The 27,627-nt window shown below is 43.0% G+C and overlaps 1 protein-coding gene across 1 annotated transcript in view; it reads right to left on the bottom strand.

Moving 5' to 3' along the window:
- Window positions 1-1,825: 1,825 nt before the first annotated feature.
- POP1 (POP1 homolog, ribonuclease P/MRP subunit) overlaps window positions 1,826-27,627 on the bottom strand; it is a 34,273-nt gene continuing 8,471 nt past the window's right edge. Inside the window, exons 5-16 of the mRNA XM_010955762.3 lie at window positions 26,059-26,307; window positions 24,906-24,993; window positions 24,284-24,471; window positions 23,345-23,601; window positions 23,128-23,221; window positions 20,560-20,671; window positions 19,880-19,999; window positions 13,125-13,240; window positions 10,918-11,109; window positions 9,653-9,807; window positions 4,885-5,214; window positions 1,826-3,941 (exon numbers count right to left, since the gene is read on the bottom strand). Coding sequence (XP_010954064.2) covers window positions 3,299-3,941; window positions 4,885-5,214; window positions 9,653-9,807; window positions 10,918-11,109; window positions 13,125-13,240; window positions 19,880-19,999; window positions 20,560-20,671; window positions 23,128-23,221; window positions 23,345-23,601; window positions 24,284-24,471; window positions 24,906-24,993; window positions 26,059-26,307 — 2,544 coding nt within the window. The 3' untranslated portion in view covers window positions 1,826-3,298. The remainder of the gene's footprint in view (window positions 3,942-4,884; window positions 5,215-9,652; window positions 9,808-10,917; window positions 11,110-13,124; window positions 13,241-19,879; window positions 20,000-20,559; window positions 20,672-23,127; window positions 23,222-23,344; window positions 23,602-24,283; window positions 24,472-24,905; window positions 24,994-26,058; window positions 26,308-27,627) is intronic.

Genomic DNA, 27,627 nt, shown 5'->3' with positions numbered 1-27,627 from the left:
AATAACATTATTGTTAGGCTGTGTTACTGACAACAGCAGTTTTAGTAGACAGTAACAACCTGGGTCATCTGACTGGGTGATTAGAGTTCACTTAGCACGGGACTGAGGTCAGAGATGACAAGCAAGGGAATCAGGTATTGGGTAGAGAGATTAACCATGAACTTGGAAACGGAATCCAGGTTTAGGGGGGCTCTGTTTCAGTTTCCCCGGCCTCATTACTCTTTCTTGCTTTCCCAGGGTTCAGGGGCTCCAAACCCCCTGAAGCCGCAGTTCTGAGCCCAAGTCACACAGCAGAATGGCCTGGGGACCTGGAAGAAGTGCTGAGGCTGGGGCCCAACCTGTGACTACTTTCCAGGGGCAGCTTGGGCTATCGGGTGATTCCAGTGTGCAGCCAGGGACAAAAGCCTGATAACCATTGCTGTCGAAGGCAAGACAGCACCCGCGGGCCTCCAGTTCTGGGGCCGCCAGCCCTGCTGTGGGACTGGGGTCACTACCCTGAGCAACCCCCGTCTTTGTTACCTCCTATCACATGCTAAGAGCCCAGCCCCAGTCCCAGCTCCTGCGCTCCCCAGGCCTCAGGCCGGCGGCCACAAGCAGACCAGTGAAGACGACTATGGGGTCCACCCTGAAGCCAGCTGCCGCCCTCACCTCCCACAGGCCGGGAAGACTCCCCTCGGCACGGGGCGGCCAAGACAGCAATGCGACCTTGAGTGCACAGTGGGCTGGCTACCTGCTGACCTCCTAGTTCCAATAAAAGGATGGGCATCAGGGTTCATGATAACCAAGCTCCAGGAGGAACTGGCAATGTGCACTGAAGCGCATGTGCCCTGCGTGGGGGTTGTCATACTTTACTGCTGACGCTACTTAAAGGAAAACTACGCACACACATCTCAACGCTTAGAAGGCTGCGTTCCAGAAAGGGGACAGCGGTCACAGCTGGGTGGGGAACATCCTGGTGACGAGTTCTGTTGTTGTTGCTTATCTGCATTTTCTAGGTTATCTGTTTGAGTATGGATGATTAATAATTAGTTCTATAATGTTTTTAAAAAGCAGAGCACAATCACAGACAGAATCAACTGTTTCACACACAGTTCAGGTGTGGAACTGGAGGTTTGGCTCACACCTCTGCTGTGCAGGACCCTTCCTGACCGCTCTCTCTGCCCCTCCACCAGAGGGCAGGGCCCCCGCTGCGCTTGGTTGGTAGTTTGGCAGGGAGGCACGTAGTAGGATCTCAATAAACACGTTCATTCATTCCATTGCTACAGAGAATAAGGCCATTCATTCCTATCAGTTTTTTCATAAGACAAATGGATTTTTTACTGTTTATCTGTTTATGAGCAGATTTGGTCACACTGTTTTGCAAAGTATATGCCATGAAACTAGTGTTCTCCAGACAATAGGTATGCTAAAAAAAATAGGCGGGGGGTAGCATCTGTGAAAGAGATTTCCTTCCTGCAGGTATCTGCAATGCCTCAGCTCTACTAAAATACATTGTGCATCTGCAATAGGAGAATGCAGCTTATAGCTTTCCCCAAATTTATGTAGCCACGAAACCCTTTTTTCCAAGAAACATTTCCAGGGACCAGCGCTCCCAGGAATATATTGTGGGAAATGCTCGGCTATCCTTTCAGGCATGGTTCTTCGACCCACCACCACGAAGCAGAGAAGCTGCGCCCTGTGCCCTGTGCCCCAGGGAGGTGCTGGGCTCCTTCAGTGACACAGCTCGCTCAGACTTCTGTCATCGAGTGAGCAAAGCCACGATGATGTGGTTGAGAGCCTCGGGACCAAATGAGGAATGGCCCTATAAACATTAACAACCAAGCACCAGGTGACATTTCCATTTATTCTGCTCACAGACACCGTTGAGTTATACTATTTTTTTTCAGTTGCATTTGTGTTGGACACAAATACATCCAGAGGCACAGTGAGTGGGAAAGCATGAGACAGTTCACTGGCCACTGTGATGCTTGCTGTGTCTCTCCCCAGCTTATCACTTCTGAAGACATTCATTGCCAGATGCTACTGCAAACACACAATGCGTTCACATGAAATAATACCTCGCTGTACATTTTTAAAATGCCACTGACGCTCTGCTAGAAATGTGTGGCAGGAATATGATGGAGTAAGGGGATGAGTGAGTCACAGATGGCAACTAAAAGCTGGTGAGCAGCTAGGTTCCCTGCAAGTGAATAAAAGCAGCAGTGATCCCACCCTTCCTGTGGGACAGGATGAGACCTGCTCCCAGGGTCGGGTGGACGATGGGACTGCATGAACGTTTAAAAGTAGCTTGTCATTAATTGTCACCTTGCACAGCCACATTTCCCAGAGTGTGTCCCTAAGAACACCGGTCCTACAAAGTGCTCTTTGCAAAAGGAATCTGGGGATCAGAAAGATTCAGAAAACACTGTAGACTATTACCCACTTCCTGGAGAACCCAATGTGCATTATCACATGGAAGGTTCCAGAAGTCCTTTAGAAAGAAATGCTTCACTGTATTTAACCCAGAGCTTCCCAAATCCCTCCGACCTTGGAATCTTCTCCTTATATAACACTTCATAGAATATATTTTGAGAAATGCTCCTCAATGGCTTTAAAAAAATCTTTGCAGAAACAAAAAGCTCAGAAAAGTAACTCCTAGTATCCCGTGCTGGTCAACACCACAGGACAAGGGGTCGTAAAATCACAGACCACCACTAATTCCATCTCCACACCTTGGCCATAAACCAAACCTGCCTGAAAAGAGGCAGCGATACATTTTCCACGATTTCCTTCTTTATGGTGTGAAGTGTGGAGCAGGCTGATTACAGTACAGAACTGAACTTGGCCCAGATGGGGGCCCGTATTTCATGTACGGAGGCCAGATGTTTCTGGTCTTTTCCTCTTCCATAACAATCAAATCATTAAACAACCATCGTCACTTATCACAGGACTACAAGATTTTTCCAACAGACTTGACAGCCCTTTGTTCCTGATAAAAAGGGAGGCAAGAAAACACAGAGCTTTGAATTATTTTCAGCAAGAATTACACAGACCAAGAAATCAAAATACAAAAGCTGTTGCCTATATGTGCCAAATAATTCTAAAGTGTGACAGCAAGGACAGGGAAAGATGGCAATGAGATTACTGGAATGATGTAAACATTTCATCCATTTGCATAAATACATAATTTTTTAAAATTCTCGTTTCTAAGGAATTTCACATGAAATTTTAAAACAGAAGATGGTGAAAACAACCCTCCCATGGCGGGGACTGGCAAACACAGTTATTATCTATGCCCTGCCCGGAGGTGAACCGACCTTCACACCTCAACAGTGATTCTCGCAAATCGATACTGCAGGGAGGCGGGCGGCCTCAGCAGCACGAGGCCCCGCTGCCCTCCTGGCTGGCTGGACAGCATATCCAGCAAGCCCGTCAAACTGACGAAACCCAGGGCTTCTCCACAGCCGACGGCCATGGAAAAATCTCCCCGGGTGACAAAGCCCAGGAGAACTCTGGAGCAGTGAGAAGTCACAGCCGGGAGAGGGCCGGACCACAAACCCAGGGTCAGAGCGTGGGGCCCGGCGGCAGGGTCCCCGTCTGCCAGGCCCTCGGATGCGGCGCTCCCTCTGTTCTGCCTCTTCTCTGTCTTTTCCTTCTCCTTCTGTTTCCGGATCTTGCTCTTGAATGGGTCGCAGTGCTTGGATTCCTGGGGCCCGCGGTACAGCCGATCGCAGCTGAGCTGGAGGAGGTCCTCCTTGGCCGGGATGCAGATCATGGTGTGCGGCTCGGGGCTGCCCTTCCTGAGCAGGGACAGCCTGACCCACACCAGGGCCCTGGGGAAGCAGTCCAAGACGGACAAGCAGACCTCTCTGCTCAGTTCCTGCTGCCCTCTGCCAGGACCCAGCCGGGCCGCCCGACGGTCCCCGCACCAGGCCGACAGCTGCCTCAGTAATTTTCTACTCCTGCGTGAAGTTGGAGACACATGTTTTGAGGATATTGTTATTCAAGGAGAAAATACGCAGTTAGAAGACTGGACGCTCTAGGAGTCCTTTAGATTTTTTTATACTCTATGTGGGGGAAGGAGCAAACCATTAATTTTTTAAAAGTTTAAAATACACTTTGACACATTTTCGTAATGATATTTTTCTTTTCATGTGTCTACTATTCTGAGAGTGAAGGATTCAAGTTTAAGAAGTTGAAGGCAGAGAAAAATGAGAGGGAGGCAGAATCTGTGGCTATAATCCCAGTGAGAGGATTAAAGAGGAGCTGATATTCTGATGAGAAAAGAAACTCTAGGGACAGTTCTATGAAAAATAACAAAGAAGGATATGAAATTATAGGTTACTGTGCAGAAAACTAAGTATATTGCAAGAGGGAAGAGTAATTTTTAAAAATCAGGACACAGAATAAAGGGTAAACTGATCCGCAGAACCGAACAGCCTGCAGAAGGACTGAGTGGAACACATGCCACACGGCAGCCGCTGTGTCATGACAGGCTCACCGTGAACGGGACCTAGTTGGCCACCAATGCAGATCATTCAAAAGCGACGAGAAGACACCTAATTCAGTGATTTAAAGTAAAGAACACTTGCAGGAGTCATTCATCACCTGTCACAATTGTGAGGGTACTGCTTTGTGAACAAAGACTAAACAAAACAGATCATAGGAAAAAAAAAGGTCTATTCTAAACCACCTCGTCAGTGAGCATCATGCCCCAAGTCAAATGGGATTCAGCTGTCTCCCCAGGCCCTCCAGGACACACTGAGGGACTGGCTTTCCTTTCCAGAAAGTCTGTAAATTCACTTGGGCTTTGCATAAAGGAACAATAACTTTTACATCCTGTAGCCTGGTCAGTATTAAAAAAACAGACAATCCAAAGCGCGTCTGGAAGTCATGTGCACTCACCTCAGGACACAGAAGAGGCCGCTGGTGGCACCCCGGCTCGTTGCCCACTCAGGCCCTGCCCGGGCTGGGCAATCCATGTCCATTACCTCTGCGTCATTCAGGGAGGTGCCCGCTTCCCCAGACAGCTGACGAGTCCTTCCAGGCGTGGGAGCACCAGGCACCACGTCTCCGGTCGGACCCATCTCCCCACCCCCCGGAGAGGAAGCTGCAGACGACTCCTCCCGGGCCTGGACTCTGGATTCCCAGTCTCGAGTTAATTGCTCCCAGGGGCAGCAGAAAGGTGCCAGAGTGCCCAGCTTCACATAGTTGGGCCGCTTTGCAGGAGGGCGTCTGAGGGAGAGCAAAGAGGAGAACCAATTTTGAACAATTTAGGACTGGACTATTAAAATAATGATGGCCACCGGACTTCGCTTCTGTTTAAACAACAAACATATAAAAAAAAGTTTTCTATGAAATATGACTTCAAAAAAATAATAACCCAACTCTACTGGCCAAGTTATTTTGTTTTCTCCAGTTTTTACTGTGATAGATACTGTCCCCACACAGTCGCCCACGTGGCCACTGCACAACTCCAGGGGCGCCACTCCTGAAGGACTGCCAGTACGTGGTGCCCCTGGAGCCATGCAGTGATGCCCCTGCACACTCACTGGTTCCAAGTTCAAAAGGTGCAAAAGGGGTGATGGTGAAGTTTCTCTCTCGCCCTTGACCTCTGGTGACCCAGCTGTCCCCCACAGAGACAACGGCGTCATCGGTTTCTTACATATCCTTCTATGATATTTTATGAACATACAGATATATACATACTTTTTTTAAAACCAATTTTTACATAAATGGTGGCAAACATACTGTACTCTGCTTAACCTTATTTATCAAAACATCTTGGAGACCATTTTTTTATTAGCACAAAATACCTCTTCTGCACAAGGCTTATCTCACTGGATGATTGTACCCTAAGTTATCTAGACAGTCTTCTACTGAAGGACACTGGTTATTTTCAACTTTTGCTTCTACAAATGATGCTGCCGTGAACGATCTCGAACATATCGCATGAGCACAAGTTTACCCACAGGATGAAGTTCTGGGAGCAGAACTGCTAAGGTAAAAAGTCTTATTAGCATTTGCAATTTTGACAGGTATTTCCAAACTGCCCTCCACACGGGTGGTATCAATTGACCTTTCCAGCAACGTGTGAGTGAAGGAGAACCTCTGAAAACCACAAGCTGCTGGGAAGCAGGACCTGCTCTGGTATGTGATGACATCCAGAGGGACGGGCCGCCTGACTGACGGTCTCCCCGGGACAGGCCCAGACATGCCTTCCCCCATGTATTCCTGACTATGTGCTGTGCCCTAGGACCCTGAACGGCAGTGAACCTGCGGGCTTAATCGAGGGCTCAGTTTGAGCCTATATTCTGGAGATTGAACCAAATGCGCTCTGGCCCCCAGGAGGGATAGCCAGTGAAAACCACTCTCGGGAAACTGGTCTCACAGGGGCTTTAAAAAGAGACATGGGCAACTTACAGGAAAAGAGACCAAAAAAAAAAGGTGAAAACACTTAAGAATATCCAACCTCACTTGTAAGCAAACAAGAAAATTAAAACAATAAGTTGTCATGTTTTTCATCTATCAGCTTTGTCAGTGTTAAAGGATTGGTAACAGCCTGTGTTGGTGAGAAGTGAGGGAAAACAGGCCCCCTCAGGACCGGAGGTAAAACCCCACATGAATACAAACAGCAACGTGTCAGGTACATCAGATCCTCAACGTGCGCATCTTTTCTTTTTTAAAGCAGGAATCTTCCTTACGGGATTTAGCCTAAGGTCTTTGCTTTCTTTCCCCTACAGCTCCTCTCCAGTGCCGGCTGCTTCTGGCTGCTCCTTTTTCACATCCCAAGGGCAGATGTCCTCCTGATGCCCCCAGACCATCTGCTTCTCCCTCCTGCTCCCCTGAAGCACAGGCCCTCGGTTAACCCCAGGCACTCCCTCCTCAGCTGGGTCCTGGACCAGCTCCCGGGGCTTCCCCATTCCCTGCCACGCTGCCCTCCCCTCCACCTTGACTCATTCTCAATGGCTTCAGCAGCCTCGTACATCATCCTTCTAAGACCCTGGGCCCCCAACAGAAATTTTTCCAGTCTTTTCTTCTCTTTTCATGTCTTTGACTTCACCCTACCTCAACCACCCACTCTCCTGGTCACACCTTAGCTTTGGTCACTGCCAGCACCTGCTCCACCTTAAAATCTCAAATCAAGTACTCTTCACTGAGCGATGCTTCCTATTTCTCCAGCCCATTTACCTCCCCTGGCAACATTCTTCAACCACCAGAATTTACTATTCCTTTACCGCTTCATCACTGCTCACCACCCTTCTCACATCCCTACTCATAAGCTTATACTCCTCTGCTCACAAGTGACTCCCTCTATATGTACCCTCAACTCCTTCCCCTGGCAAAGCCCATCCTGGTCACACCCAACCCGCCACCTACTCCGCACCAGGACCCGACTGGCAGAACGTGGCTGGGGAACACGCCACAGTCCTGAGTGGTCTCACTAGAAACACAAAAGTCGAATGAATTCTGACATTGCTCATTCATCTCTTATGTTTTTCCAGTCAATCCTATCTTCCACTCTCCTAGAACATCATTTCCATCAATTCCTCTCCTCAAATCTCCAACAACCTCTCTTTCCTTCTTACCCCTAGCTGATAACCTTGTCTCTTTTTTCACTGAGAGGATGGTCACAATCAGGAGAGCACTATTCAGTCTCTCCACAGAATGTAACCTACATAATCTGTGTTCACATTTCAGAGTCAGCCTTCCAGTCTATTAAAATGAGAGCGCTCAGTGGGCGGGTATAGCTCAGTGGTAGAGGCGTGCTTAGCATGTGTGAGGTCCTGGGTTCAATCTTCAGTGCCTCCATTAAAACAAAAACAGAGAGAGAGAGAGCACACTGAGCCTGATCCTATGGAAGGCCACCTCCTCCCCTTGTGCCCTGGATGCTGCCCCCTCCTCCCATTCAAGGGCTTTGCTCTTGCAATTTTAGCCTCCCTTCCCTTCCCTTCCCTTCCCTCAGCCTAGAAACATGCGCTTCCATCAGGAATAAGCCCCACAAGGGCAGCTCAGAGTCTGCCTGCCCTGCCCACTGCACAGCCCTAGAGAGATGTTTCACACACAGCAGGTTCTAAACAAACATGTGCTAAATGAGTAAGTCAAACACATATACAGAGATGCACATGGAAAGCTGTTTGCAGAAGCACAGAGTGGAATATCAGAACCAACCTAAGGGGCCACTGATCAGTCACAGAACAGCCAGCCTGCAGTCGGCACACTATGGGCTCACCGGCCAGACCTGGCCCACTGCCTGATTTTGTATGACCCATAAGCTAGGGATGGTTTTTACATTTTTAAATGGTTGGAAAAAACAGAAGAATAGTATTTATGGCGCATGAAAATGATATGAAATTAAAATTTGAGTGTCCATAGATTGAGCCGGGGGCACAGCCATGCTGGCTCGTTTACGCATCCTCTGTGGCTGCTTCTGCGCCACGCTGGCAGGGCTGAGTGGTTGCCATGGAAACCAAAGACCCCCACAAAGCCAGAAACAGCTATCATCTGGCCCTTTACAGAAAAGTTTGCCAACACTTGGTTTAGAGTCATACTTAATGATATAGGTAAACTTTCCGTAACACATAGCTGAATGAAGAAAGCATTTAACTATGTATGTTTCAAAACAGTACATGATATACAATGCTTTAGAAAAAATTGTGTCTGCGAAAAATTTACATACATAAGAAAGTCTAAAGGGTGAGAAATAAGCATGATTGTCTATGATTATTTAACAGGCACAGAGAAGTCCCTCAACTGCGCGCTATGGGAGACACAGGACCGACAGCACACGATGGCTGCCCTCAAAGGGCTTGTAAGCCAGCACTCCAGGACCAGGATTGTATCCCAGGTCACTCACTCCCTCATTCCTCCGCGCTCAGACAACAGCTGGAACGCCGGCAGTGCCTGTCTTGTCTGCGGCTGCAGCAGTGAACAGGAGAGCAGGACTGTGGAGCACACAGTCAAGGAAGACAACATTCAATTATTCAGCCACTCATCAGTCAACAAACAGAAGGCCCACTGTTCTAGGCACTGACTAGATCCTGCAGGTGCCACAACAAATAAGACAGTTTCTGTGCTTCCGGGAGCCTCCAGTTGAGTGGGAAATACAGGTGCCCAGCATTTCCTGTCCCCAGTATAAAGGAAACAAAGCCCCTCACTGGCCACTCCTCCGATGGAAAAAAAAAAAAAGAAAAGAAAACAGTCTGGATGGATGGATACCAAAATGTAAAAACAGTGCTATCTCTTTGGATGAAAGGAATAAATATACCAGTTCATAAAGTATTTTTATACACTTCCATACTTGCATTAAAATTTCATAAATATGTACTACATCTATAACCAGTTACAAAAACACACAATTTCCATTTTGAGGGGGCAGGGGTCGACACTGGGAATCTATTAACAAGCATCTAGAATGCACATCCACAGCTTAGGTGTTCATCATTACCAATGAACAAGTAACCCAGAGAAGCGTCTGTAACCTGGATGGGCTACAAAAGCCAGATATAGAACAATACCTGACCCAAGTAATACCTTCTTCATTATGTCTCAGGAATGTTGACAGATCTAGGAACTCCACACGGTACAGTAAGAGTCACTGAAGCCAGGGCAAACTTTATTGGCCAAGGTGTCTTCCCTTTAAGATGTCAAACTGGACAGGTCAGTTTCTTACCTTTTGTACTTTTCAAGAAGATTCTTAGCTTGCTCTTCAGCGAACAGAATCCCGGCAGGGCAGTCTGGGAAGTCACCTGGGACGTTCGGCGACCTTTTATACTGAGAATGCATCACGGCCTCTTTTAATCCTCCAACTCTTGCACCTCGATAGATCTAAAAGAAACGCCGGAAAGATCCTGTCAATGTGCCGACTTACAGTGAAACTGCTGAGTTCTTTGTATGGCGAAAATGGGAACCCTAAACACCCATCAAAATAAATACATTGTAGGGGGATCCTACGACGGGTTACCGCACAATAATAAAAGTGAACGAAACAGAGCTTCATCAACCAATATGTAAAAACCTCAATGTCAAGTGAATATAGCAAGTTGCACAGGCATATATACAAGGAGTTATATAAAGTTTGAAAACATGTAAAATATAGTTATTTTATTTTGGGAAACACAGATACTTAATAAAGCTATAAAAACATGCATGATAGTGACAAACACCAAAAATAGGACTAGTGATTCCTTCCAAAGGAGGGAGGGAAACGGCACTGGAGAGGGATAAACAGAGTGCTTCCAATGAACCTGTAATGCCTTATTTCCTAAGCTGGGGGGTGGGTGGAGGACACACAGGCATTTGTTACATCAGTATCTTATACCCTCTGTATGCTTGAAACAGTTCATAATTTAAAAATTAGATTTAAAAATATTCCCACTCCTAAGTGATTAACTGGATGCCCCTTGTGCTAGGCATAATCGCTGAAATTAATTACCTGCGTGAATCTAACAGCCTTACATCTCCTTTGTGCTCTCCAGCTCAAAGGAATATTTAAACTAACCAGGAAAACAACACACATTCGATTTTAATAAAATTTTTAGCTTCAGTTAGTAAACAGGAATATATGGTTAGCACTTTAAAAACAAAAAATGTATTCTATACATTCATTAAAAATTAAGTCTTTTGCTTTTAAACTGTAACAAATTTCTTCAAGTAAAAAAAACCTCAGCATTTTGTTGTCACTGCTATTCAAATACCAGACCACTTTTAAAACCTCAAGAACTCACGAAATGTCAGCACAACTCTTATTAACGGAAACCTGGCTCCAGGGGCTTTATGAATGGGTATCTTATATCCAGGACCATAGCTCCAAGGGCAGGAGAAGAGCACTCAATTTCTAGACTGTGCATCCAGTCAGGAATGTTTTCAGTGCTTGGCATTTATTAGGAACGTACTTCAAATGTTATAACTGTTAGTTGGAATCAAAGAGTAACTTACAAACGGAATCCAGAAAGCCATGCCCCAGCCCTTTGGGAGCAGGACATCCCAGCCACTTCCCCAGCCTCGTTGATCGCCACCAGTCACTTTTCCTGGCTGTTGAATCAAAAGTATAGGAACCTTGGATTCGTGGGGACCTAAAACAAGCTGTGACCCAGGCACCAGCAATTCACTTCTCATCCGGTTTAAATCCTAAAGTGGAAGAAAATAATTCAAGACAAACAAGCCTGGTCTTCTGGGAGATCCTACTGCACCTCCCTGTAAGCAGCTTTAGAAAGTTACATGCGCTCTTGAAAAGCATGAAAAAAAGTGTTCTCAATAAATAAATGTGAACCATTTTAAGTACAAGGGTGATTTTCCTCTATACAAGAGCTTTGGTAGAAAACGCCAAATTGTTTTAAACTTGGGCTAGAATAGACTAGATGATTTGAAGTTACAGAATAATAGATATACATTCTGCTAGTTTCTTTTATCAGGATTAATCTTAAATTTTGATACTCTGTCCCCACTTTGACTTTGGTTAAGATTTATGGTCATGAAGTAAAAACAAGGTAACAACAACTTCTCAAGGAGGGGCAAGAGGGAAAATACTCTGGCTCTTGAGAAAATTTCTTGAAGGGTCTGAATGATTTAAGATAGAAGATGCTCTAAGTTATCTGTTAAGTGGACTGTAAGGAGTAGATGACAACATCTATTCAGACTTTGCTGCTGGCTGTAATCAGAGATGAACAGGTGGGAGAGAATCTGCTCTCAGCTGAGAAAATCACACAAGCCACCTCCATGCTACAAGTCTAACTCATGGATGCCCTTCACGCACAACCAGGTCTTGAGTCTCCTTTTTTATCTTTTGTCAAGTTGCCAGTACCTTCTCCATGTTGGTAATTCCAAAATAACTATCTCTTTGGCCCCAACTTTTCCCCCTGGGATCAAAACCTATCTCCTGGACATCTGCTTCTAGGATGTCCCGAGGCCCCTCAAACTCAGCATATCTGAGATTGACCTCACTCCCCCACCAACTGTATCACTCTCCTCCTGCATTCCCCAGCTAGCTGAATGACGCACAGTGCTCGGTTCATTCACTCATTCATTCATCCTTTCAAATATTTACTGTTCACTCATTTACTCATTCATTCAATTATTTCTTGAGCACCTGTTACGTGCCAGGCACTTTGTTAGAACTTGGGAAGACAGCAATGACAGGTCAGACCTGGCTCTGGCTCTATTTTAGCTGAGCTCCTAAAACAAAGCTAGACCGTTAGGAGCTAACCTACAAGCCTCCTCCTTTCTCACTCCCAGCTTCCAATCAGCCAGTGAGTCTTGCCAGTTTTACCTTCCAGGTATCTGTATTAAACCCCAGCCCCTCCACTCCAGCTACACTGCCACAATTCAGGCCCCCATCATGTCATCTGCACTATTTCAAGGGTCTCTTTCAAGGCCATCCAACCACAAACCCTCTCTCCAGCTTCTCTGCCCCTGTGACTTTCCCTGGTCTAATCCACCCTCCGCAGCACTGCCAGAACGAAATCTGATTATGTCATGGCCCAGCTTAAAATCTTCAGTGGTGCCCTAATCTTCAGTCCAGATCCTCAAAAGGCCTCAAGGTCTTTTATGCTCCAGCCCTACCCTTAATCCCAACATACTGATCGACTTGGAGACTCCTGGACACATCATCCTGTTTTTGGCCCTTTTAAGTGCTGTTCTCAATTCCAACAATCCTTTCTCCACTGCAGCCTTGGCTCCTGGCCCCAAGAAGTCTGGTTAATTCTGACCATGAACCTAAGAATTCACTCAAATGCAGCTCCTCCACCCAGGAAGGTTTTCCCAAATTCCCTAGTCTGGACTGCACCCCTTCTTTGGCCTTCCTTTGTGCCCTGAACTTCTTCAACTACACCTAGTTCATCTAGTACAATACCTGGTGCTGGTAGGAGCGCAATCACCGTGAAATGAAAGACAGAGAACGTTTAAGGGGGCAAAAAAAAAAAAAATATATTTAAACCATAGATTACCATTTCAACAGAAAGTCTTTGTATTAACTTTTTCGAGAGATTACTTTTCTCTAAGTACAGAAAAATGTCATAGTCTATAAGTAAGGAATCAATAAGCTGAAAATACAAGGAAGCCTATGGGAGTCTATAAAGTATGAGATAACTTTCATGGTCTCTAAAGTGATGAACTCAACCTGTGTTCATGACTTTACCATTAGTTACCTGGTCCGAGATTTTATTCTCTGTGACACTCTTACAGATATCTTGGTTCCAAAGAAAGCTATGTGAACACTCCACAGGCACACCCTCCAGAAGCAGCTGAATAACTTTCTCATTATCTAAGAGGGAAAAGAAACAGCCTTACACCACATTCTTTAGATCAGGGAGGTCAAATTCTAAACAATGCCAGGTGACCTGTTGTTCTAAGACAATATTTTACAGGCGTTTACTTATCTTCTCTAGAGGAGTTTGTTTCCTTGAGTAGAAACTGCTATTCTTACCGTTGGTTTCATCTTCAGTGAAACAGCAAAGGCTCTGAAACTTATTTCTTTGACATTTACTTTTAGTGTAAAAGATGCAAATATCACACTGAACCACCTCCAAAGAACTGCCTAGTTCCACATTTAAGATAATCAAATTCTAGGCACTACTGCAGAGGCTCTTCCTGATAATGTGCTATGAGGCATGAGCCATACTTTAACTGCTGGCTGCAGGGCCCTTATATCATCCCTGGCCCAATGGCGGTGAACCACAGATAGCACCCTGTTCTTCTGTCCCATTATTTCAAGTCTCCAATAACCCTTTTTTATTGAACTGAATATTCTTTTCTATAAAACATACTTTTCCCATTCCTTTAAAATGAGCATATTTTCTGTAAAATATATTGTTTCATCCCTTTAAACAAGCCATATCATGCCAAAAAGTACTCTCGTGGGAAAAGAGAAGGAACTTTTTCAGTCATAAACATGTATATTGGTAGAATAAACGTCCCACAAATAATTATGTAAACACTAGGTGGGGAAAAAAAACCTTGCGAATCTTTTTTTTGTTGGACTGAAGACTTAAAAGGGAAAAAAAAAAAGTCAGACAATTGCTGAGTTTAGGCTAAGGTCCTAAAATATCAACACAGAAAGGTCACTCAATGGCACATACCTGTGTGGGTCTGATGGCTGAAAAAGATTAAGTTGGAAGTGACTGGGTCATAACATAACAGATATCAGGGATCAACAAGTCAGAAAAAGTAAAATTGATGAAAAGATCTGAGATGAAAGCTCTTTAGAAGTAGCAACTCTTTCTAGTGCACGGCTCTTCCTTACCGAGAGAATAAGCTGCAGCATCTCAAGTAACCGCGTGTGCTGCACGAGTTCACGTGGCCTGTCTAGGAGCGAATGAGCCCCATCAAAGACTATTTACCCTGAAGGCTTTCCTGTGGCGTGCCGCCATAGATCTGAGTGACAGAGTTGGGATTTTATTCAGATTTGGCTGCAGACAAAAGAGATGGCTAATACTTGGGGTATAAAGCATAGGAAAGCACAATCTCATCTCCAAATATTCTAAAAATTGATCACAAGGAAATAGATGAAACAAAGTAGGTGGCACATGCAGACCATGGAGTATTATTCAGCACTGAAAAGAAACCAGCTATCAAACCATGAAGACATGGAAGAGCCTTAACTGAGTTACTAAGTGAAAGAAACCAATCTGAAAAGGTTACGTACTGTATAATTCCAACTATATGACATTCTGGAAAAGGCAAAACTATGGGGACCGTAAAAAGATCAGGGTCTAGGGGGATGAGCAGGTGGAACACGGCTTACTTTTACCTGAACCTGTTCTGTGTGATACTATAATGATGACGTAGATGTCTGAAGGCAAGGGGAAGACCTTTGAACTCAACAGTCTTCACTAGTGAGGAAAAAAAAAAAAAAAAGACTACTATCAGCTGAGTCAGCATGTACCTCAGGGTACCCAGAATGACTATCAATCCTGAATGTAATTCTAAGTCCTTCCCCCAAGACTCATACAAAGCATATTCTCTTTCATGCCCAGACAAAAGCCTTCTGATTAACTATGTAACTCCAGAATTGTGACTTTAAGTTTGAAGGAAATAGCTTATTTTCACCTTTCTTAAATGTATTTAAAGATCACCAAATTTTAAATTAAAAAATCCTTAGTAAGTTTTTCTTAGAGAAGCAAAGGAAATTAACAAAAGGTTTTACCATTTGGAATTCAAATAAACTAAAGTTACAGTCTTCAAACTCACTCCATTTTAAATGAAATTTGCAGAACAGGTTGCTTGCCTCCTGAATAAAGCAACCTTTTCTTTTCCAACCGACAGTTGTCTCTCGAATACTGGCTTTCCAGCAGGAGCAGCAGAACCTGAGTCCGGTTAACATCTGAGCTCATCTCCCACAGGTACAAAAATAACAACTATTTACAGAGCAACTCTCCATGAGAATGACCTGAAGACTAGCAGAAAAGATTTTCAACTAAAGATATAAAGAAGGCACTAGGTAGGCAGGGCATGAGACGCAGTATAGTCATTCCCGCACCTCCGGGGTAGGCAACACACAAACAGGAAGATAATCACAACTGCAGAGGTTCTCCCCAAGGAGTGAGGCATCCAAGCTCCACGTCAGGTTCCCCAGCCCGGCAACCTGCATGGGGAGCACGTGCCCTTATAATGTCTGGCCCTGAAGGCCAGAGGGGCTTGAGTACAGGAGAGTAGGAGGGCTGTAGGAAACAGAGACTCTACCCTTAAAGGACACACATAAAATTCCACATGCTCTGAGACCCTGCACAGTGGCAGTAATTTGAAAGGAGCCTGGGTCAGACCCATATGTTAATCTTGGAGAGCCTCCCGGTGAGGCAGGAGGCAACTGGGACTTACACTGGGGATATAGATACCGGCATGAGCCATTTTTTGGAACTCATTCTACCACTAGGTCACTGATGCTGGCAAGTGCCATTCTGGAGTCCTTCATCAAGCTGATTCATGCCGGGGGCTGACCAACCCACCAATGGGCTGGCACCGGTCCCAGGAACCCCAGGACCTGCTCCATAGCCTGGCCGTGCCTGTAGCAGGCCAGCAGCCACTGCATGAAGCAGGGCCTGGAAGCCAGTCGGGCCGGGGGCCAGTCCCAGTTGCCACTGCACCCACAGGAGTCAGCCCCACCACAACAGAAAAGGGGCCCCCCAAGAGCATACAGCCCTGGCAACCAGAGGAGAGTGTGCTGCCGGGCCCCAGAGGACAACTCCTACACAAATCTACTTCTCCAAGGTCAGGAAACATTACTGACCTACCTGATACATAAAAATAAAGAGAATTAGGCAAAATGATGAGACAGAGGAATATGTTCCAAACAAAGGGACAAGACAAAACCCCAGAAGAAGATTTAAGCAAAGTGGGGTTAAGCAATCTATTCAATGAGAGTTTGAGATAATGATCACAAAGATGCTCAACAACTTGTGAAAAGAATGGATGAATAAAGTGAGAAGTTTAACAAACAGTTAGAAAATGTAAAGAAAAACCACAGATCTGAAGAATACAAATAACTGGGGAAAAAAATACATTACAAGGAATCAACAGAAGATTAGATGATACTGAGAAACGGAGCAGAGAACTGCAAGACAGAGTCATGGAAGTCACTCAAGATGAACAGAAAAAAGAAAAAGATGTTTTTAAAACAAGGATAGTTTAAGAGACCTCTAAAACAACATTAAGTGTGCTAACATTCACATTATGGGGGTCCCAGAGGAGAAAAGATAAAGGAGCAGAAAACTTATTTGAATAAATAACTGTTGAAAACTTCCCTAACATGGGAAAGGAAACAGACATCCAGGTCCAGGAAGCACTCAGAGTCCCAAAGAAAACCAACGCAAAGAGGCCTACACCAAGACACACTGCAATTAAAATGGTAAAAATTACATTTAAAAAAGGGAATCATAAAACAGCAAAGGAAAAGCAACTAGTTAAGTACAAGGAAAAAGGGGATGCTCATAAGACCATTAGCTGCCTTCCTACTTTGCAGGCCGGAAAGAAGTGACACAATATATTTAAAGTGATAAAAGGAAAAAAAAACCTACAACCAAAAATATGCTGCCCAGAAAGGCCTGAGATTTGAAGGAGAGAATAAGAGTTTTACAGACAAGTAAAAATTAAAGGTTAAAAGACCAAAGTAAAAAAAAACAATCATCCGTATCTACAATAAGTAGCCAAGGGGTACACAGAACAAAAAGATGTAAAATATGATGTCAAAAACATTAAACATGGGAGGGAGTAAAAATATAGGGTTGTTAGAAGGTGTCTGAACTTGAGAGATCATCAACTTAAAATAATCACATACATACACATATACATTATTTTATATGAACCTCATGGTAACCACAAACCAAAAACCTGTAACAGATACACACACACAAGAGAAAGGAATCCAAACACAATACCAAAAACAGTCACCAAATCACAAGAGAAGAGAGCAAAAGAATAAAGGAACAAAAAACCTACAAAACACCCCCAAAACAATTAACAAAATGGCAATAAGTACACACTTGTCAATAATTAAACTGTAAATGAACAAAATGCTCCAATCAAAAGAACAGAGTGGCTGACGAGATAAGAAAATGTGACCACATATATACATGTACATACTGCCTATGGGAGACTCACGTCAAATCTAAAGATACACACAGGCTGAAAGTGAGGGGATGGAAAAAAATGTTCCACGGGCAGCACGGTATGGAACTGCATCAAAAAGCAAAGGAAACTCAATAAAAAGGCCCACTACTGAAGGGAGAAAATATTTGCAAATTATATACTGAATAAAGAGTTAATATTTAAAATATACGAAGAACTCATACAACTCAACATCAAAAAACAAATAACATGATTAAAAAATGTGCAGAGGACCCAAATAGACAATTTTTCCAAAGAAGACGTACAGATGGCCAATAGGCACATGAAAAGATGCTCAGTATCACCAATCATCAGGAAAATGTAAATCAAAACCACTAGGTATTAGCCCACACCTGTCAGAATGGCTATTAGCGAAAGGACAACAAATAACAAGTATAGGCGGGGATGTGCAGAAAAGGGAATCTTCATGCACTGTTGGTAAAAATGTAGGTTGGTACCCCACCAAAGAAAACAGTACAGAGGGTTCTCAAAAAATAAAAAACAGAACTACTATATGACCCAGCAATTTCACTTCTGAGTATTTTTCCAAAGAAAACAAAAACACTAATTCAAAAAGATATATGCACCCTTATGTTCACTGCAGCATTATTCACAATAGCCAAGATATGGAAGCAACCTTGGTGTCCACAGATGGATGGAATGCATAAAGGTTTGGGGTGTGTGTGTATATATACACACACACACACACACAATACATATATATATACAATATATATATGCAATGGCATATTCTCAGCCATAAAAAAGAATGACATCTTGCCAACTGCGACAACATGGATGGACCTAGAGGGCATTATACTAAGTGAAATAAATCAGGCAGAGAAAGACAAATACTGCATGATTTCACTTACATGTGGATTTTAAAAAACAAACGAACAAATATAACCAAAAAAAAAAAAAGAGTCATAGATAACTGAGAAAAGCTGGTGGTTGCCAGAGGAAAGGGGGCTGAGAGGAGTGAGTGAAGTAAGTGAGGGAGAATAAGAAATACAAACTTATAAAAGAAATCACAAGGATGTAATGTACAGCCCAGGAAACACAGTTAATAATATTGTAATAACTTCGTAGAGAGACAGATGGTAGCTAAACTTATTGTAGCAATCACTTTGTGATGTAGGAAAATACTGAATCACTATGTTGTACACCTGAAACTAATATAATAAGTCAATTAAACTTCAATTAAAAAAAAGATCAATAAGGTGGTAAGCTTTTACAGTAGAAATTAAATCATGGTTTTCAAGGTTGATTTTAGTTTGCCTTAAACTGATACATATTAAGAGAAAAGCATTAGAAAGGATTTAATACCTAACTGCCTTATTTCAAAAAAGGATCTGAGGCAGCAAGAGAAACTAGAGTTAACAGCTCTGAGGAAACCATGACAGTCAACCTTCATCAGTATAGTAGACTCTTATGGTTGCACCAGACCATACCTCCATTAAAAAAGAAAAGAAAGACGCAATAACTCATTGACTAAAGTGTTAGGCTCCACAATTAACTAACTTACTAATATATCTCAAATTTCTCTCTTACGGAATCCGCCTTTCACATGGAGTTCTGACAGTAATTTATCACCCCCATAATAAGCTACCTGACTATATGTGGAGGTTAAAAAAAAAAAAAAATCTGAAGTTGTTACTACACACACCTGTATCTTTTTTCCAAAATTTCACAAGCTGATTTTAATTATTCTTCCAATTAATCTTGTTTAAATGACAGCAAATACAATGATACATTAACACAACTGCTGCAAATCACAGATCAGACTAAAATTTTAGCCAGTCCCCCACCCACCCTCTTCTACCAACCCAAAGAACTCCCTCAGGCCACTCTACTGAGTCTACACCAAGACATCTTACCCTTCAGCACCTGGGGTGGCCTTGCCAGGATTCGAACCTGGATCATCTGTATGGTCAGACAGAGGCTTCCAAAGAGCACAAGACCAGCTGCGGGTGCCGATCCCTTCCTCACAATTAAAATTCTGAAAAGCCCGGCATTGTCAGAGAACCCAGTTTGCAGAGAGACAGGTTTTACTAGATACTAAAAATAAAGAACTCAGGGAGAAAAACAAACATAAGGATCAGGCTACGTATTTTACAGCTAAAAGACACTTCCACGCACACCATCTCCTTTGATCATCATCACCTTGAAAGGCAGGCAGGTAAAGATCACCCTAATTTTTTTACAGGCAAAGTTACTGCAAAGGCATCACAGGCAGAATTCTTCTAATGGGACTGACTGCTCAAAACAGGAAGGAAAACCAGGGTTGTCTCAACAACTTTACCTTGGCATTTTTCTGGATTGGGCAAAGTTTTGGACCTCTTCTGAGGCAAATTTATTCGTGGGTCATCAACTGTCAGTCCCAGAACAGTACCTGCTGGAACTTCTGCTGGTGATGTTACTCCTTGAATAAGAAACAAACGAACAAAAAAGAATCAAGCGTATACAAAATCATTCACAGTCCATATATATTTGCTTTTATTTTCAAATTTTTCTAATGAAACTTTCATCTTAGTCTAATTATTTAAAGACATGTATTCCCCTTTTATCCCATTGATACTTTTAGAAAATGAATTAACATTCATGAAGAGTGAAGTTTCTTACAAAAAGCATTAAATGAACACGATGATAACTATTGGAGCTCTACACACGAATGCCATCATGCGCAGGTGAGTACAGATTTTAGGTTAGTACCTAGTTTATGCATTTATCTACAGTATCAGAATGCCAGTTATTTAGAATACTAACTTCTCATTTGATTGTTGTTTCATAAACAAATTGAAATAGTGTCTAATCTATATTCACTGAGTTCAGGCCCCTCTCTGACTTGCTTTCTTACTGGATTATAACAGTTACAAGTTAAAAATCACCACTACATTTAGGGAGCCCAACTGCAAAATGCTCTTTTAAGCCACTTCCCACCCCTCCTTTCTTCCCCAGCATAACCAGTGTTCCCCCGTATACCTCCCAACAGTTCAAAAACGGCCTCTTGTCTGTGATGAAGGGAAACGCTGTCCGGATTCTTACAGGCTTCAGCCCACCAGCGGTGCGGTGTCTTCTCTGTGTCCTCTGCCTCCTGGAAAACAACAACACCTGTTCACCAGACAGATACTGGTTCAGACTTAACAATTTTGGTTAAAATGATGGTGATATTGGGCCCACCCTTTTTGGCTGTGTGTGGAAATGAACGTTTTATGGGAGGGACGTAGGGAGATTGCCACTACAATTGACATAGTCACTAACAGTGGACTAACTACAGTACTCTTCTAACCTGAGGCAAATACGCGGTATTATATCTCTCTCAGGATTTCACACACTAAGAAAAACAGCCCTGGTTTTCTGAGAGACTACTGAACCGAACAACTTCACAGCAGCCCAGGGCCAACAAGACGGGCCTCGCTCCCTGCCCCTCTCCCGCCACTGCCAACTTCACCACCACCAATTTAAGCAATAAAATTTTCCTCACCAAAGAAAAACCAATACCTTTCGAATCTCTAGCAAAAGGATATATTACCAGTATAATATTTCCAGAAATTTCAAATAAGGCACACAAGTATTTTACTTGCGTTTTTTCTGAACAGAACTAGGAATTGGGAAGGGTTTCCGACAGCACTTCAGGCACCACACGCGTGCCCAGGAAGAGAAGCAATAGCCATGATTCGGCCTGAGGTTCACCAAAGTAGGATGTGCTCCTACGGGTCCCAGGGAAGCAGCCTGTAATATACGTGCCATTTGCCTCACAGAAACGCAGGTGGCATGGCTTAGGGGTTCAAAGTATAGGCCCTGGAATCATCTTAGGTTCAAATCCTCCCTCTGCAACTTATTAGCTGAGGGGAGTCCCTGCTCCGCACCAGATGCGGTGTTAAGCCCTGGGGACAGAGTACCGCCCTGCCTGCCCTGTCCTCGCCACCATGAAGCTCGGAGTCTAATGAGACAGGAACATCGCACACACAGGCAAACAAATCTAGACGTATAAACTGAGGAAATGTGCAAGATGGGATGAAGACAACAGGAGGGATAAAATTTAACTTGGGGGATCAAAGAAAGAGTCTAGGGAGGAATGACATAGATGTCAAAACCTAAAGAATGAGGAGGGTTTAGCGAAGAAGAGTGAGAGAGGCAGAAAATTCAGACAGGCTCTAAGGGAGCTGAGATCTGACATATTCCAGCACCTGAAAGAAGGCCAGCGTGGCTGAAGTGCAGAAGGGGAGAGGGGATGAGGCCAGACGGGCATGAAGGTACAAGACGACCAGTTCAATGAAGGGCTTTGGATTTTATCTCAAAAACAATGAGAAGCCATCCCAAAGCTTTTAATTAGGAAGTAGCATGATGTGAATATATTGTCAAAAGACCACTTTGCCTCCTGCCTGGAGAATAAAGTGAAAAGGGGGATCAATGAAGGAAAGTTAAGATGCTTTTTCAGGATCCACGCAAGAAACGACAGTGGCTGAGACCAGCGTGGAAACAATGGAGAGAGAGAGAGAAGTCACCTTTGTTTTTTAAAGAAACTGTCTTCTAAAAGTTCAAAATCTGTTCAGATCTATCACCATATTAGACATGTCGAATCCGCGAGAGGCACAGGCACTGGAAGGTTAATGGCACTAACACAGGAAAACAAACCAAACCCGAACCCAAAGTGTCTCATTCCTAATCTGGTCTCTGCTCTCCAGACCTGCCCTGCCAACACGGCAGCCACTAGCCACACAGAAGCTATTCGAATTTGTTGGTTAGTTAAAATTAAATAAAGGTACACATTCACCTCCTTAGTCACACCAGCCACTCAGTAGCTACATGTGGCTGGTGGCTCCCATACTGGACAGCACAAAGAAACACCATGCTCGCAGAAAAGTCCCAGTGGACAGAGATGCACTCGGCATATTGCTGTCAACCTTTTAGAGCTCACCCTTCAAACTAGCTGCAAGCATGGGGGGTCGGGGCGGGGGATAAATTAGGAGTTTGAGATTAACAGATACTACTATGTATAAAATAGATAAATAACAAGGACCTACTGTATAGCACAACAAACTATGTTTAATTTCTTGTAGTGACATATATGGTGAAGAATCTGAAATGTAATATATACGTATGTATATATATAACTGAATCACTTTGCTATATACCTAAAACACTGTAAATCAACTACACTTCAATAAAAAATAAAAAATCAAACAAACAAACAAAAAACCCAGCCCCAGAAAATGTGCATCACACAAGTGCAAACAAAAAAACTGGCATACGCTTTCAAGGATTTTAGGGGCTCCCTGTTACCCAACTATGGGGCAGAAGTGAAAACCCTTCTACAAGACTCAGAAGCTACAAGAGGAGTCTGTATTTAAATAAGAAAAAATCACTTTACTTATTACATTTACTTAGATTTGTTCTTCTAGGAGAAGTGAAAGATAAAATCTTTGATAATAAGCATTAAGTAGGGAAATAAACATTTATAAGCCATAGCCCAAAATGTTACCAAATTTTATGTTAGGTTTCACAAATATGCTAAGAATAAAACACTACGATCACGTTTACTCTTACAGTGTGGACAGAAGCAGCTTTTAGTGCCTTGGTTAGGATGGAGTGGGAAAGTGGACCAATCAGCCGGAATCTGTTCATCTCCATCGTCAAATCACTGAAAGAAAGAAAAGGTCTTAAAATGAAAACTTCCATCGTATCTGAGGTCTGTGCCACTGGCAAAAATAAAGCAAGCCTTCACCAAAAATGCTCCAAGGTTCAGGGCACGTTCGGCCCACACCTGATTATAATGCCTGTGGCTGGAGAGATCCAAGAATACGGTTGAAGTGGATCTCTAGTTCCATCACCGACGATTTTTTTCATTGGTTTAGCATTTTCTCCATCATCTTTCCGTTTTCTTTTCCTGCCAGTTTTCTCCTCAGGCAGTTCAGTTTGGCTTTTTTCTTGGGATGGTGTCAGAAGGGGGTCAGGGATGCAAACAGCTGATCCGGTGGGTTCCACACACTGGCACACTGCTTTTATTTCCTCTAAGATATCCTAAGGACATATTTAAACATTTTACTTTTAAACTTTGAAATTTAAATACATTACCAATTTAAGTTGGTTTAGTTTGTTATTTTTTTCTGCCTTTAAAAATTTACATTTTTATCCCTCACAAATTAAACTATATTTACCATCATCAGAAAGCTTTTTTGATTCTTCTGAGTAGTGCTTGGCATTAATAACAAAAAAAAAAGAACTCCTGAATGTCAAAGATTAGTGAAAACAACTCTACTCTGACCAATTTTTTTTGAACTAGTTTAAGGAGAAAATTTACAGTCTACTGTATAAAAGCAGTGACTATGCTAAAAAAAAGAAAAACAAAGCTAAACGCAGTATTAAAAACCATCAGAATTACTCTAAACAGCTTCTCATCATCAGGTAGGCTCTAACAAGCATCTATACCAATGAGCCAATTCAGGCTGGTGGAAGCCTCAGTCCCAATGCAACATTCCATTTGCATAATGAGGTTGGTTCCCATCTCTAGTTCTACTTAGGGCTTCCTAAAAGTGATGGCAAGATTTGCTTCATTTAATAGTCACATAACTTTCCTCCCTATATTCAAATACCAAGCTGTCAGCCAAACTTTTATACTATTTAAATTTCTACAGCACTGACTTCCAACAATACTCAAGAACACAGAAACAGAGCGATGAGGAAATAGTGTCAAGGGTTATACCTGTTTAAGAGTTGGGTGAAGCCAGATCCACAACTGCCTGCTCTCAGAAGTGTCACCAGGGGTCCTCTCAGACTTCCAGATAAATGTAACAGGCCCCAGCGTTTCTCGAGGATATTTATTGGCCCGGTAAAGCAAGAGACTCCCTTGGCACTTTCCAGACAAATAGTGAACCGCGGCAAAAGTCAATCCTGACATAAACAAGAACAAAACGCCATGAACACAAGTGCCGAGACTGCAGTGTTAGCTCCTGACAGATATACCGGTATTTCTTGTCTGTCTGCAAGACGGATGAGGTGTTCATTATGATCACTGCTTAGATCAAAGCCTGACACACAAGAAGTTCTCAATAAATATTTATTGAATAAATGACTTAATGAGTTCCGAGTTTCCTCCTGCCTAAATGTGCTCCACCAGAATAATGGTTCTCTCACTTAACACTCAACAATGTTAGGAATGATTTAAAAGCTACCCCAAGCTTTCCTTATATTAACATACTCACCGGGCACAAGAACTGTCTCAGTAAGGCATGTTTAAATTCCACAATGCTTACAGCAGACACTTGTTCGTGAAATGAATAAATACACAAAGACTGAAACAGGGTTCAGCTTTGAAGCAAGGTTACCTGTGTCTCCGCTGCACATTGGGGAAAGTGCCTTTAGGATTTCTTCCTCTTTGCCCTTCAGCTCCAAACAACAGTAGTAGGATAGATCCTGCACAAAGAAGGAGATACAGGTAAATACTTGAATTTCCATTTAAAATGTAAGTGGCAGTGTCCTACTTTTTAGAAAGAAAATCTGTCTTTTATCCCATATTCACAGACAAGTTCTAAGTAGGGTATAAAAACTGCTGCCTCCAAGTAAAGGATTATTCCTCCCCAGAATCGACCCAAAGTAAGAAATTGGAGGGTAATACTACTGTGAAAGTCTAAAACCAACCATCCTCCCAAAAACAAACTTCCCAGCATCCCGCTGAACCACAAACATCCAGAACAGCGTCCTGAACACTGCTCAGGGCACACAGATGGCTCTCAAATATGTGCGGTGATGAATGACTGCTAAATGAATCAATGCTGGGTGGGGGAGGGTATAGCTCAAATGGTAGAGCGCATGCTTAGCATACATTGAGGTCCTGGGTTCAAGCCCCAGTACCTCCTCTAAAAATAAATAAATAAACCTAATTACCCCCTACCACCAAAAAAAACTTAAAAAAAAAAAAAGAACTTAAAAAAAGAAAAAGTATTAAATAAAAAAATTCTCTAAAAAATAAAAATATAAATGAATCAATGCTGAATAAATCCAGAACATGGCCAACAAGACCCTGCATGATCTGCTTCCTATTATTTCTCTAGAACTCATCTTACCCTAATGTTAGCCCTGCTCTCACTCGCTCCATCTTTGTCACACAGAATTTATTTCAAGCCTTCCCTCCTATCTGGCTGCTTCTGCCCTTCCCGACTTTCCCATTTTCTCATCCTTTAGCGCTCAGCTCAACTTCACTTCCATGGGGAAGCTTTCTTGTTCCTGTTACGAACGCTCCTCATGTCCTGTAGTTTCCCCTACAATGGTATATCCGGCTAATTATTTGATAATGTCAGTCTGCCCCATTAACTTTACGCTGCTTCACCTCCAGCATCAAGCAGGATGCCCCATGCTCAGTAATCGGTTTTAAAATGAATACTCTCAGACAGAGCTCTGGCACACCATGAACTATTCTAAGAGTCTAGATCAGAAAGGGTTTAAGCAAAAACAGAAAGGAGGGCAAGTGGAAAAGCACACCTGAAGGAGGCAGCGGCTCGTCATGGCTCGGTAGCAGGCTCTGTGGCTCTTGACGGTCGGCCGCTCCCCAAGGCAGTAGCCCCACCTCTTGACCATGTGAAACCGCTTCGCGTGCCAGATGTGAGTTTCCAACCATATGTTCTTCCTTTGTCTACGGTTAAATTCTAGCATCCGGTTTATGTGACACCGTCGAGCTTTATGGCACTTATTTTTTGAGTGTTCTTTTTTCTGATGAACTGCTTTCTCTGCCTAGAGTTTCAAGAACAGAGGCAGGTCCCGTTTGTAACCATCTCAAAAAAGTTAAAATCTAGAAATTCAAACAGCTAGTTTTAGGTGAAGTGGAGCAGCACACAGACTCCGTTAGTTTACTTAATTTTTTAACTTGGTGGTTTCTCCAATGAAAGTAGAGGAGGCAACAGAAAGAGTGAAGATTTTAAAGAAAGGCAAACCTAGGAAGGAAGCACTTACTAAGTGGGCACGCTTCAGGGACTGGGAAGGTCATTTATACAATGTTCACTACAGTAACGCAAACTTCTGTGGCTATTAATATTAGAAAGCAGGAGGGAGTAAATCAACTGCTAGCTTTTCATTGTTGTTGTTGTTTTATTGTTTTTTAACCTCTAAGATTATAAATAAAGCCAAAACTTAAGACCAAAAATATAAAAGTGGGTTAAATCTACACATTTCATATCTCTCAGGTATTCAGAGAGAAATGCTAAATGCTATCACCAGGAAATAGACCTTACAATAAATCTAGAAAGTACAAAATTCCTGCTTAGTTTTCACTCTTAATCTCTTCCATAGCTAGGCTAAACTGTGGAAAAAATTCTTCTCCACTACTTTGTGGGCCCCTTAAAGATTAGGACTTGACAGACTCTAGTCCCACCCCTAGCTTTACCAGAACACAGAAGGCACTTGATAAAGAAATCCTGAGTCAATTAGTAAAGACATGGGGTGCTTAGACAGTCATAGAATGTCCAAGCCAAGAATTCTGGAAAAGCCAAAAACAACTGGACTTGAACAAAAATTAAATATAAGTTCAAGTTTTCAACTTTGAAAAAGACAAAAGGCAAATACTAGGCATTGATGTTGCCTTTTTTTTTAACCTTTCAACTCCAAACTGGCCACGCCCCCAAAAATGCAGAGCTAAAACTGCTTATCTAGTAAGAAAGTCAGAATTGTATTTTAAATCTGGCAGGGGAACATCAACTATTTAACATCATTCAAAGAGAGAGGTTCCGAGGGGAGGGTTTAGCTTAGTGGTAGAGTGTATGTTTAGCATGTCTGAGGTCCTGGGTTCAATCCCCAGCACTTCCATTAAAAATAATAAACAGACAAACCTAATTACCTCCCCCTCTCAAAAAAAGATTTTTTTTTAATTAAATAAATAAATAAAAAGAGAGGTGCCAAATGCAGCTGTAGGGAGGGTGGGTTTGGCTCAGTGGTAGAGAGCAAGCTTAGCATGCATGAGGTCCTGGGTTCCATCTCCAGTACCTCCATTTAAAAAAAAAAAAAAAGCAAATGTAGTATCCAACAGGCTGCTAATTTTGGGGGGAAGAGGGGGATAAA

The sequence above is a fragment of the Camelus bactrianus genome, chromosome 25 (genome assembly GCF_048773025.1).
Source record: "Camelus bactrianus isolate YW-2024 breed Bactrian camel chromosome 25, ASM4877302v1, whole genome shotgun sequence".
In the NCBI taxonomy this organism is placed as follows: domain Eukaryota; kingdom Metazoa; phylum Chordata; class Mammalia; order Artiodactyla; family Camelidae; genus Camelus; species Camelus bactrianus.
The sequence above is the reverse complement of the archived record's forward strand: the minus strand, read 5'-3'. Positions and strand labels throughout refer to the sequence as shown.